We start from the raw sequence: 12,940 nt of genomic DNA, 5'->3' as shown, positions 1-12,940 counted from the left end.
GCTGAAATCAGCCATACAAAAGTCCTTACAAATTGGAGATCTCCATTTTTGAGATTTTATTTGCTAATTTTACTGCAGTTCTTAAATACCTGTTTTAACTTCACCATAGATACCTATAACAGCTCTGCTACAGATGCTCAGTACAGATGCAGTTGTGTATTTTCTTCATTTTTCATGTCAAGCTAATGTTTCTGCAATACAGGAATCATTGTTCTGATCTTATTGCCAGAACTTGCTACCTACTATTAGCTAGTGCATCCATAATCAATTTTTAGTACTGAATTTCTAACATGAATAGCTCCATCCTCTGGATTTTGGTATTTTGTTTTATTTTATGCAACACATATACTGTTACATAGCTCAGAATCCTTTGTAGTTGGCCTGCAGCTATTGAAGTGTCTTTAGGTTAAACTTAAATGTTAATATTTGATTTGGAGATGACAGCTAAAAGCTGTTTTGTCATCTCCATTTCTAAGATGTTCTAAAGAAAGCTGAAAAGTTCTTGGTTTGACTTGTCTTCAACTCCAAGACAACTTCCCCTCAAACTGAATTTCCCCTGTTTGCATATTCTGTAAGTGCAATTCAGTGCTATTACTGCTGAGATACCACAGCCATTGAGTTCAATATCTCGGTTGTAATGCTCTGATTCTTTTTCAGCAGAAATTGATTTCAGTAATACTTTCATTGAAGGAGAGCTTTGTTAAAGGCTTTGTTTTAGTGTTAAATGAAACAGTTCTTATACCAAGCATCCCTGAGAGATCCAGTAGAGGTTGAAGCAAAGCCGGAGAACTTGTAAAATGAAGTTGAACCTCAATCCTAACATCCCTTTATAATCTATAGAATATTTTCAAGATCAGTCCTGATACATGAAACATGCTGTTGAGGATGCAATATCTGAGTGTTTAAATTCCCAATTTTTAAGCCTTTATTCCTAAATAGTTGGACTTAAAAGTACTAATTTATACCTTTGTTTACTCCTTATTAGACATGTTAACACTGAAGATAATGCATCTTTTCAAGTCCTCTTTTAAGACTTGGTACATGTGTAGCTCCATACTAAAATCTTACTTTGTAGAAAACAATACATTTGTGCTTGCATACACAATTTTAGCTTGTGTACAGGTATATCTGTACATGGTAAGTAATTTCCTAATGATTGTGGCTTGGTAATTTCCTGTCCTCATGTTTCTGGCTTGTTCCAGACTTGACTAAATTTTTGAGTCTAGAGCCAAGTAAGATTTTTGGGGGATGAGCAGATGGAATTTGCTGGTTTCAGCTTTACCTTTAGGACTGCTCTTTTCTCATCACTTGTTAAATGTTTGAGAGGTGACTGTATAAAATGAAGAAATCATACCAGTTACTGATTAAAGTCTACAAATAAACATGTTAACATACATGTTAATATACACCTGAGTAGTTTCTTCTCTAAAATGTCACATTCCTATTTTAGGAATAAGATTTAAAGATCACTGAATTCTGACTCAAACTAAGATATATTGGAAGAGTGAAATTTTAGAGGATGATGATAAGGCGTGGGGTAGGGGAAACCAATTTGTGTCATTGTTAGACAGTTAGAATCATAGAATGGTTTGTGTTGGAAGGGACCTTAAAGCTCATTCAGTTCCAACCCCATATGACAGGTGGGGCCACCTTCCATTTAGACAGGGTTGCTCCAAGCCCTGTCCAACCTGGCCTTTGAACACTGCCAGGGATGGGGCAGCCGCAGCTTCTCCGGGCACCTTGTGCCAGTGCCTCAGCACATTCTCATTGAAGAGTTTCTTGTATCAAGTCTAAATCTACGCTCTTCCAGTTTAAAACTGTCGCCCTTTGTTCTTTGACTAGAAGATACAGTTTAAAATCATATTTTATAACCGCATGCACACACCCACCCCCCTTTAAGTATTGAAAGACTGCAGTAAGGGAGAGCTGGTTGGGTTGACTGTTTGAAAGCAGGTATTTTGATTTCACTAAGATGAGGGGAGGCAAAAGTAATTTCTCAAAGCCAACATGTAGGAGTAGTCTAATTGAAGAAACAGCAGAATGCTTGTAAAGAGTGTAGGTCTTTGATTTTTGCCATTTATTTTTAATTCATACTTCAGTGTATGCATGGATGGGACCATAATGGTTGAATGACTGTCAGGCCAGCTATGGAAAAATTAAACTTACAGAAGTTTTAGGTTAGAATATGCTGTCTGGTATGTCAGAAGTAACACAAGGCCATGTAGATCAGTGCTGCAGTGTGTTCACAACTTCCAGATATTCTCCTGTCATATGTATGGAATCAACTGGTTTCTTTTTGAATTAACTTACTGTTGAGAACATGTAGGTAGTGTACTGCAAAAGATTGTGTAGCATGAAAAGTTTGGCAAAGCCAGGTCAGGATCTAAGGAAAAGTAGATGTCACACCTACCTTCAGAAATGGCAAGGAGGACCTGTTGAGTATATAGGCTGCTCAGCCTCACCTTGATCTTTGCCAAGAAAGGTTGGGCCAGATGATCCTTGAGGTCCCTTCCAACCTGGTATTGTATGATCTCTGGGAAGGTGATGGAGCGACTAATCCTAGACACCATTTCCAGGTACATAAAGGTCATCAGGAGGAATAACTATGGATTCACAAAGATGTAGTCATACTTGATCAATATGACAGTGTTCTGTAATGAAGTGACTGGTGTGGTAGGTAGGGGAGAGTAGTGAGTACTGTCTGCTGTGCCTTCAAGAGAGGCTGTCTCCCTAAGATCCTCATAGAGAAGCTGTTGATGTGTGGGCTGGATAAGGAGCTAAGTGCATTGAAATTGAGCCAAATCTCTAGTCCCAGAGAGTGCAGCTGAGTGGTACAAAGTCAGCTGCAGGTCACTGACAAGCAGTGTACCCCAGGGGTCAGTGCTGGGCCCAGTCCTGTTTAACTTCATTAGTAATCTGGGAGATGCGGCTGAGTGTTCCATTGACAAGTTTGCAGGGGACTATGAACTGGAAGATCCTTTTACTCTATCATTTTAGTCAGAGATGGTTGGTGGCACCATCCAATGCATTCCCTATCAGGAAAGGTTCTGCCATGAGAACTTTAGCCAGTGTGTCTTGATTACGTATCAAAACCTGTAATATATGCATATATGCATATCTTGCTGTTCTTTCACTGGTGATTTGGCCTCACTCTGGCAGGTTTCCTGATTCCAGAATGTTTGAAGTATTTGTTTTTTTTGGTTTAGGCTTTTCACAAATTCTTTAGATTACCCCTGACCTGCTTTTCTGAGTATTTTACACTTGTTTTATTAGCATTTCTCCTTCGAGGTTAGAGATGGGTTCAGCTTTTCAAGTGGTATCTCCTTTAATACTTTGTTACCCTGCTGTTCTGGCCTTACTCTGAGGTCCCTTTGCCCTTTTTCAAGCTTTTTGTTTTCTTGGTATTGCTCTTTATTTGCTCTGACTTCCCATAGTATTTCTCTAAATGGCTTTCCATATTGTGTATATCCATTTTACTTTTAAATCTTTTCAAACTCAATTTATATAACTGCCCTGTTCCAAATTAAGCAATACCAGAACTGATCTGTTTCTGTGAAGGTATGCGAAGGTGCCTGTTCAAGTGGTTCCCTGACATTTTGAGTCGGCTTCTGTTCATTGTTCATGTCAATTGAGCATCTTTAGCTCCCTGGTAACTTAATGAAATAATAATTTACAGTTTCTAAAACTTTGGTCTTAGCATCATACTCTGCTATGACTCAAATCTGCATGGTGGTACTTGAACTGTCTTGTTACTGGGTTTCCTATATCTGGACCTTCCTAGTCTCCTCCAGCCTGGTGCAGTAACCATGAATAGTTAATAATGGTTAGTAATTAACCATAATGGCTAATACAGAGCAATATATCACAGATTTACTCTTCTTACAGTAACTCTTTAAATGGCCTCCTAATATGGGAGAAATTACTTTCCACCCATCACCACTTCAGCCCTATTAACTGGTTTTGAAGTGCAGAAAAAACCTTATGTGGATCTGGTGCTCCGATTACTCTTCAGGAATAAATCTATGCTGGCTCTAAAAACTGTACTATTTCTTTCCTTCCCCCCAAATGTTTTTCCATGGTTTTCATCATGTCCCATTTCCTGCTGCTTTCACTTGCACCCTGTCTGAAGGATGCTGTGAAGATTATAGCTAGTGATTCTTGAATCTTTTTACTATTTTACTTGGTATTGACTATTGTCTATGCCAACAGGTTCATTTCCCTTTCTTTGGCTTCACTTGGAAAGTGTCACATTTGCTATTTCTTTATATTACTTCAGCAGGCTGTGTCTGGGAACTTCACTGCTCACCCCTGCCCCCACTGCAATGAAGTCAAATAAGCAGCTGGTACCCTGTCCTGAGGAGGCATTCTACAGATTAGCCAAAGCCAAGTAATAAACGCAGTTTTAAATCACTTACTCTCTAGGCTTGTGTAAAATACTTTGTGACTGTGTTTTATCAGTAATTAGAATTAATAAAATCTATCCTGATTGTATCAAGTGTTTGCATCTCTGCATTCATCATTTAGTGATGCAGTTTTTCAGATACTAATTGTGATTAAATGATTATATTTTTTCTCAGTTTACCAATGAGATTATAGGATTTATTTGAAATGGGATAGGAAGTCTTAAGGCCAAATCTGGATCTTACTTTATAATAAATTGGACATTTCTACTGAAATCCGTGTATTTCTACTCAGTTACTACTCTTCAGATTAATTAGATGGCTTCATAGGTAGAAAGGTGGTGTAGAGCTTGTGCTTGTTTTCTTCTTTGTATCTGTTACAATATTCAGTAAGGGTGTGATTTCCTTGGAACATGTCTGTATGCCTACAGAGCAGTCCTTTAAGCTCAATTATAGTCCATGGGGTGAAATGATCTCCTTTAAAAAGGAGGTGCCTATTAGCAATGCTTTAAACATTCTGCTTAAGAGACAATAAATAGTGCAAATTTCTCAAAGGTTGTACCTCTAAGTCTCTCCCTTTACTACAGGGAGGAGGGGGAAAACACCACCTCTAAATCATAAAATGGCTTGGGTTAGAAGAGACCTTAAAGATCAAAAGTGTTTTGGTTTAGGCCTTGGGTTTTTTTCATGTTAAGTGTCCAAAGCAGTGGAATGCATTTTAATGCTTATTCTGTCAGAGCTTTAAGACCAAAAATACTGTTATTTCTTGTTCCTAAATATATCTAAAGCATCAGGTTATATTGTATAATCACCCTGCACACTTGTTACAGGTTTGAATGTTTCCTGCAACAGCTGGAACTCTTGTGCTTTAGAACCAGAGGAAAATTCAGTGTTTTCTGACCCAGTCTCTTGCATGCAGCATGATCTTTGGATTGCATTTAGAAGCTTACACAGGATGATCAGAAGGCAGTTGCAGCTGATTCCGCTGTGCAGGGTTTGAGTATGATGTAGCCTGACAGCTTCAAATTAACCTGTTACTCTGTGACTGTGATTCTACATACTAAAAGTCAAATTCTAGGGAAGTTGACTGCTCCAGTGAATTGGTTTGGGTATCTCTGTGTATGCCAGAATGGCTCAAGCTAGTGAGAGGCTCATCACTGAATCATGTCTAGTTTGTGTCTTTTATCATTTTTTTTTGCATAATGTGTGTAATTGGATTAAAGCATACAGAAAAAATGACAAACTGTAAATCTTTTAAATATTTTCTGGCTGTAGCAAAGCAGAATTATTGTGAAGTGGGGGAGGGATCTGTTGAAGGGAAGGCCAAGGGTGAAGTAGTTAATGGTGAGTGGTCTATGTATCCACAGGGGCCGTGGAGGAGTGCCTCCACCACCAGCAGGAGTACCGAGAGGGGCACCAGCCCCCAGAGGAGTGCCTCCCAGTAGAGGACCAGTCAGTCGGAGCCGTGGGCTTCTAGCACCCAGAGCAAGAGGAGTACCTCCACCTGCAGGCTACCGGCCCCTTCCGCCGCCTCCAGCACAGGAGACCTATGGTGAATATGTAAGTCGAGATGCTGTTGTGCATAAAGTGTATAACTCTGCTGGGATGATCCAAACTGTCACTTTACAACCAGTAGAATCTCTTTAATTAGCACCTAATTAATCTATGTCAAACGTGGTCATCTCTCGGTACGCTTTCAGACTCGATCTGCTTTATATTAATGCAACTTCAGCTTATATATACTATCATAAAGGTATTTACAGTGCATTTGGCAAAGTATTTATGTACCTCTTAAACATATGTTAGTTTCTGCTTTACAGAAATCTGAAAAATCATGTCAATGGATTTTTTTAATTCTCAGAATAATACCCTACTCTTCTTCCCAGCCTTTGTGGTCATGGAACTGTTCAATGGACAGACAATTAAACTATTTTTGTGAAAGTTTTAGAGCTGATCCTCAAGTTTTAAGTGTAGAGTGTATCTCAGTAAGCCATACATGTTTATTGTATAAAAAATTAAAACCCTATCAAAATATTTTGTTGTACATGACTGAAAATTATAGACAGTTTTGAATTGTTAGGGTAAACTTACCTTAACTTGCAGAGCAGTGAGATAAAGGAAAAGCTCGTTAAAACCAGCATCATAAAAATGGATTTACTTGTACAGAAAAGTAACACTTTCAAGGACAATGCTTTTAATGTTTTATGCATCTTAAAGGTTTTAGTGTGCCCTCTTTATAGCCAGCTCTGTCTGGACTTTGTCTCTGTTTTTCAGACTAGTGAAAAAGGAGTTCCTGACTTCCAGAAAATGGTTTTGCTGTTTAGATGTTCTGCTTTCAACCTTCTACTTACTGTCTTCCTCTCCTCTTTCACTGTTCCCCCACAAAAAAAAAGCCCATCCTCTAAATCAAATCTCAACCTTTGTCCTTTCGATCAGAAACCTGATTTTCTATACAACACTTAAAGTTTATGCAGAAAGAAGTTTAATGCTTGTACAAATGTTTATACACATACTTGACCAGTTCAGAAGAAACTAAATATTTGAGAACTAGTACTTGACCAGTGTATGTGAATGTCCCCTGGATATGCCTGATTTGGCTGGTTAAGGTGGGTGTTGCAAGAAAGTGATTATTTCACAAGGCTTTCAAAGGAATTAGTCTTCATTAAAGAGTCTGTTTCTAGGGCATACACTGTCGAACACATGGTGATATGGTAGGAAAAAACATTTGAGTAACTTCGTATTTATAGATATATCTGCTGTTTATAGCATGTGTATGTCAAAGTGGTGTGAAGATGACAGCTGTTGGATCAGTATCCTGATGTAGGTTTTACTTCTGAGAGAGAGTAATTAGAAAATAGCTCTGTAAGGAAACATGGTGCTGTGCTAAATAACTTCTAAAAATGTTCTGTAGAACTGGATCACTTATCTTCAAAACAAGATATGCTAACAGATAAAAACACACTTAGAGGTGAAATTGATAAAGCTGGTCTGGTTTAAAATTACCATAATTGAGATTCACTGGAATAAAGTTTTGGCAGGACATGAACCATTAGTAACGGTTGGACTTGATGATCTTAAAGGTCTTTTCCAACCTAGTTGATTCTGTGATTGTATGTTAAATGCTAAATTTAATCCATTGTATTTTAACTGCCTGCTTGTAGTACATTATCAATGATTTAACTGTATCTATTATGGGTTAAGGTGATAGGGTAGGAGTCAGTACTGTTTCTGTCCTTTACTTACTAGCTGCTGTTTAGCCATATCTGGTGTAAAGTGCTGGTTTGCCAACCTGAATATCTGAGCAGGTTTCACTCTTTGCTTATAAGTGTCTAAAGAATGAGGACATGAGAGAGATTGTGGATATTTTAAGCAGCATAAAGTTTTTGAGCCTCCACAGAGGTTACAGAGCAGCCTTTAGAACTGTATTGGGTTTGTGTGGGCCAGGTTTTGGGGGCCACAGGGGTGGTTTTTGTGAGAAGCTTCCAGAAGTCTTCCCTGTGGCCAATGCCAGCTGGCTCCAAGATGGACACACTGATGGCCAAGGCTGAGCCCATCTGTGATGGTGGTACACCTCTGGGATAACAGATTGAAGGAGTAGGGGAAAGAACCTGTGCAATAGCAACCAGAAAGGGGAATGAGAATCTGAGAGAGAAACATCTTTGCAGACCTCAAGGTCAGTGCAGAAGGAGCTGGAGATGCTCCAGGCACTGGAGCAGAGATTCCTCTGCAGCCCATGGTGAGGCAGACTGTGCCCTGCAGCCCATGGAGCTCCATGGTGGAGCAGGTTCCACCTGCAGCCCATGGAGGACCTCATGCTGGAGCAAGAGGATGCCCAAAGGACACTGTGACCCTGTGGGAAACCTGTACTGGACCAGGCTCCTGGCAGGACCTGTGGTCCCATGGAGAGAGGAACCTGCACTGGAGCAAGTTTGCTGCAGGACTTGTGACCCCATGGTGGAGCAGTCTGTTCCTGAAGGATGCACCCCATGGAAGGGACCCATGCTGGAGCAGTCTCTTCCTGATGGATGCACTTCAGGGAAGGGACCCATGCTGGAGCAGTTCATGAAGAACTGCAGCCATGAGAAGCTGAGGACAGGAGTGATAGAGCAGCTTTGGTGGCACCTGTGTATGGCCAGGGTCAACCTTTTCATGCTCTTGGGCTTACAAGCCTCTGCTCTGCTTTGTACTCATTGAAATAATGTGAAACCATGCAAGTTGAGAAAGAAGCAAAATACATTCTGGATGGAAGTCTTCAACCATTTGCTTCTGTAATGCTTTAAATATCTCAAAGATGATGCAGGGCTTTCAATACATAAACTTCTTGCCCGCTTCCTCTGTAGTGTACTGTATTTGTGACAGCAGATGACTCACAAACAGCCTCTTCTCTTTTTTCCTTCACTCCCTTTGCTAACTTTTTTCTATAGTCTTTGGGACCAGTAACTCTTTAACATCTATGAGGAACTTAATTCTGCCTCATGCCTATAATAATCTCTCTCCTTCCTCTTCTGGATTAAGCTGTTTTCTAAAATATATCAGAATGGAAAGGGGATTACTTCTTTCATTCTGAAAATTTGGAAGGGTTAATTCCGTAGGCAGCATCTCACATAGGGAAAATCATGTCGCAGGCTAGAAATCATTAATTTCAACTTAAGATGGGCTTGTGATCAACAGAACAAGGTGATCATTGCTGTCCTGTGCTTGAATCCCATAGGGAAGCTGTCAGGAACTTACCTGTTGCAGAAGGTTGTACACAGAGGTACATCTTTCTGGGATACTTGTACTGCTGACTCTGGATGCTTGATTTGGCCTTCACTGCAGAAGTGAAGATTTTCCTGCTACTCTGATGTGTTGTGACCTTTTTCCAGTTCAGTATGACTAGTTTTCCCACTTCACTGTTGTAAATCTCACTCGTGTGTATCTCAGCCCTAAGACCCATTCCTCCTGGGACCTCACCATATTTTTAGTACCATGATGTTTTTAAACCCAGGAAATGACAGTTCCTTACTTTCTCTGATCATTGCCCCTTTAATAGCTGTAGCATCAGCTTAGATGATAGGAAAGCCAGCTTTAAAATCATAGTTATAACATCACTGCTATTTGGTGTGATAAACTTTGTCTGAAGGCTAACACACCTTCCGTTTTTATCTCCTCAACCAGTCACGTCAGGAGAAAGCCTAGAGTGACATGTGAAGCATGGCCAGGATTATTTTTACAGTGCTTGGAAAAAGGAGATCATGCTAAGTCTTGCTAGATTTATGGAAGCACTTCCAGATAGTTTCAGGGACATCATTCTCTTAATTGAGAGTTTTTCTCTACTTATTATTCTAAGTAGAGAACTTGTAGGTTGACAGCTTAGTCCATTAAGATAAGAAATAGGAATTGTATTAAGCTGCTAGCTGGAAAGTTTAAGCGTTCACATATTTTCCTGCTTATTAACAGTATGGTAGCAATTCAGTACTCTTCAGTAGCATCAATTACTTAAGGAATGTTCCGTCAGATAGGTTAGAACACAACTGTTCAGTCTTGGTTGCTGTCTAGTTTGCTGTTCTCTGCCTCTTCCTGTTGTCCTTCTCTTATCAGCTTCAAACACTTGCAGCTTTTTCCAAATCAGTAACCCAGCAATGGGACTGAAGCTTTTTTAGGTTAGATTTTCATTTGCTGCTATTTTTGTTTTACAAAGGAAAACTTTTTGTAAATATTCTGTATTTTCTATAAATATACTTGTGATGATGCCATGTCAAGTCTTGTTTTGGCTGCTCAGAAGTGTTAAATGTGAAGTGAGGTTTATGTGAGCTCATAATCAGGTATTTAGGTATTAAGAATTGGACTTCAAACATGGGTTTGTACATATTGTTGTGGCAGCATGGAATGTCTGCACTGAAGAACAAAGCTTGTCAATCTAGTAAGTTATGGCCAAGACTTCCTTCAACACTGCTTTGGAGAAAGCATTGTGATCTAAATGATCCTCCATGGGGGGCGGGGAGTGTAGTTGTGGCAGAGCTTTAGTTCTGTTTCTGGTGGTTTTATTGATGTTTTCCTGTATTCAAACAGGGGTTATCTCAGTGGTAAGAGTTTTCTAAAGCAGTGAAAACATGTATTAATTTCTAGCAATTAATGCTTCAGTAAGACTGTTTTGTGTAATAAATTGAATTCAGATGTAATGTCTACCAGTAAGAGACTTAGGGAGCCTTTCTAATGTTAAGTAAACTGTAACTTGAATAAGAACATTATGAACCATTTAGAATGACAAGCCAGGAATGTGTTAACTTAAAAGATACAGAAAGACATACATAACATTGGGATGCAAAAAATACACTGATAAACTCTACTCTTTAATATCCAGCTTTAATTATTGACTGATTCTGGAAGATCCTAAAGCTTAGGGATTGCTAACTTACTAAGATTTATAGTTCCTGAAGCATATACTTCTGGATATTTCCTGAAATATATTGTTTCAGTGATGGACAAAGCAGTACTTAATTCAGATTAAGTTTGTAGTTCTCATGTTATGTCTGTATAAGATTATACTTTGCTATGTATACTGTAGGATACATATGTTATAGGTATTACAACAGTATGAGACCATGCTCATACCATTTCCTGTGAGAAATGGGGAAGACCCAAAGGACATTACCATAACATGCTGTCATCTTTGTAACTGAAAGCTGAGTTTTTTTCCTGTATAGTGGAAGGCCCTTGGTCCAAATACTTATCACAGGTATTGACATTCCCTTGGTTCTCTCTGGATCTGGTGTGCTGACAACCAGGACACTGACTGTCCTAGGATACAGGGTCAGGGGCAGTGGTTTCTCTCCTTTCGATTTTGCAAGAAATCCTTACAAATCTGTGTGTAGACTTAAGGGAATTTTGTTCACCCGTAACTTTTGGCTGGATGGCTAAAAACAAAACTACATGGTGCAGTCATTATAATAAAAGATGCTTGTATGTATCCATTAGTGAAAGGAATGAATGTAGAGTTGTCCTGGGTTCAGGTACTGCTGAACCCAGGACAAGAGTCTTACTAGTTAGAGGTGAGAGCCAATTCAGCTGAATAACCTATAGCCTATTACTTAGTGTACCTTCTTAGAAAGCTAGTGCTCTGATTTGATTGACAGGACTGAGTTTGAATCCTCTGTCCCCTTGTTGAAATCATATTTAGTTTAGATTTTGAAAAACTGAAAATCAGGATTCTGTGAAAGCAGTTGCTTGGAGCTGTTAATACAATGCTCATTTGACATGGTGAACTGGTTTTAAAGCAGACATTTTTCTCAATGTTCATTTGCTTGCTTGCTGTTCATGTTGAAGGAATGATCTGTTGGGGAAAAAGAGCAAAAATCCTTGTATACCATATAAAATATGCCCAAACTTCTTAACAGAAAACCCCTAATGCTTTTTGAAGTGGCAGAATATTAAGCAATGCCAGTCCAGATGACAAAAGGCTTTGAAAATAATCTGAGTTCTCCCTGCATAAAGCTCAAGTGTAATTGTAATTCACTGTGCAGGAGTCACACCATGTTTCAATTTGCCTTGGTCTTCTGAGTGTTGATGGATCCCTCATAACAGGCAACACTGATTTCAAATGCTTTTATTTGCTTAGTTATTTCGAATGTGACTCACAATAACTGAGGGTTTGGAAAAGGGTTTAAGGTAGCTTCATTCTCTAAGAACAAGAGATAGTCTTCTGTTTATTCTGTCTCTGTTCCCATTTGTAGATAATGTTGTGGTTTCCACTTAGGTATTAACCCTTTTAAACAATGTAGTTACTGTGTTCTAGCTTTTCAGGACTGTGAAGACTGTTCCTAAAGTCAGGGTGAATTCAGGTAAGACTTCTGGAAATCAAGCTATTATCAAGCCATTATTTCTTGGCTTATTTGCCAATTCCAATGTTGTTTTTCATGCTGAATAGGACAAGCAAGCAGAAAATGTAGAAAAGCTTTAGGTCCCTTAATTTGGGGTGTTTATTTTGAGTCTTTTACATTGGCTTTCTCCTGAGTTTTCAAGATGAGGTGGAAAGAAACATGGAAAACCTACATTTTTGTGCGAGGTCGGGTGACTTTGGCTGTGGAAACAGTTAGAATACTTTGGAGGGAAGGCTGAAAAGCTTTTCCAGCTGGCTGTCTCAAAGTTGAAAGTTCACCTACAATGTGCATTTAAAATGTGCATATTAAATCTTAGTTTAAGCTGCTCATCTAAGTGGACCACATTCTGACTTTATTTTTGAATGAGCATGATTTGTCCTCCTGATACTGACACTGCTCTCTGCTGTATGTTGAAAGACAGAATTGTTTTGGCTTGCTTGTAACTTGGTTTAAATGTTGTTGCCTGTGTTCATTAGCAACTCTTTTGGGTTGTTTTTTGAGGTACATGAAAGATGTAAAAGTACATCTCTCATTCCAGGAGCACCTTATTTGTTCTGCTTCAATATGCACTAGGCTCCTTCTAGATGAAAACAGATGAAAATGTACAAAATGAGAGCTTACAGTCTGTGCGTGTTTCCTGCTAATGTCCTTAATGTTATCACTCATTTAGCTGCCCATATT

General features: G+C 39.1%; 1 protein-coding gene across 4 annotated transcripts in view; it reads left to right on the top strand.

The window, feature by feature from the left end:
* The window catches only part of KHDRBS3 (KH RNA binding domain containing, signal transduction associated 3), a 92,251-nt gene that overhangs the window by 51,376 nt on the left and 27,935 nt on the right, over nucleotides 1–12,940 (top strand). For 2 of the 4 annotated variants that reach the window (XR_009966307.1, XM_062626977.1), the window contains exons 6-7: nucleotides 4,277–4,387; nucleotides 5,768–5,960. Coding sequence is in view for 3 of the 4 variants with exons in the window: in XM_062626977.1 (XP_062482961.1) it covers nucleotides 4,277–4,387; nucleotides 5,768–5,960 (304 nt within the window). In the remaining variant the exon portion in view is untranslated. The remainder of the gene's footprint in view (nucleotides 1–4,276; nucleotides 4,388–5,767; nucleotides 5,961–12,940) is intronic. The other 2 variants (XM_062626978.1, XM_062626979.1) reach the window with 2 other exon arrangements.

Source organism: Pezoporus occidentalis, unplaced genomic scaffold (genome assembly GCF_034315485.1).
Source record: "Pezoporus occidentalis ecotype Australia unplaced genomic scaffold, CSIRO_AGI_Poc_V1 ctg3, whole genome shotgun sequence".
Taxonomy (NCBI): Eukaryota; Metazoa; Chordata; class Aves; order Psittaciformes; family Psittacidae; genus Pezoporus; species Pezoporus occidentalis.
The sequence above is the reverse complement of the archived record's forward strand: the minus strand, read 5'-3'. Positions and strand labels throughout refer to the sequence as shown.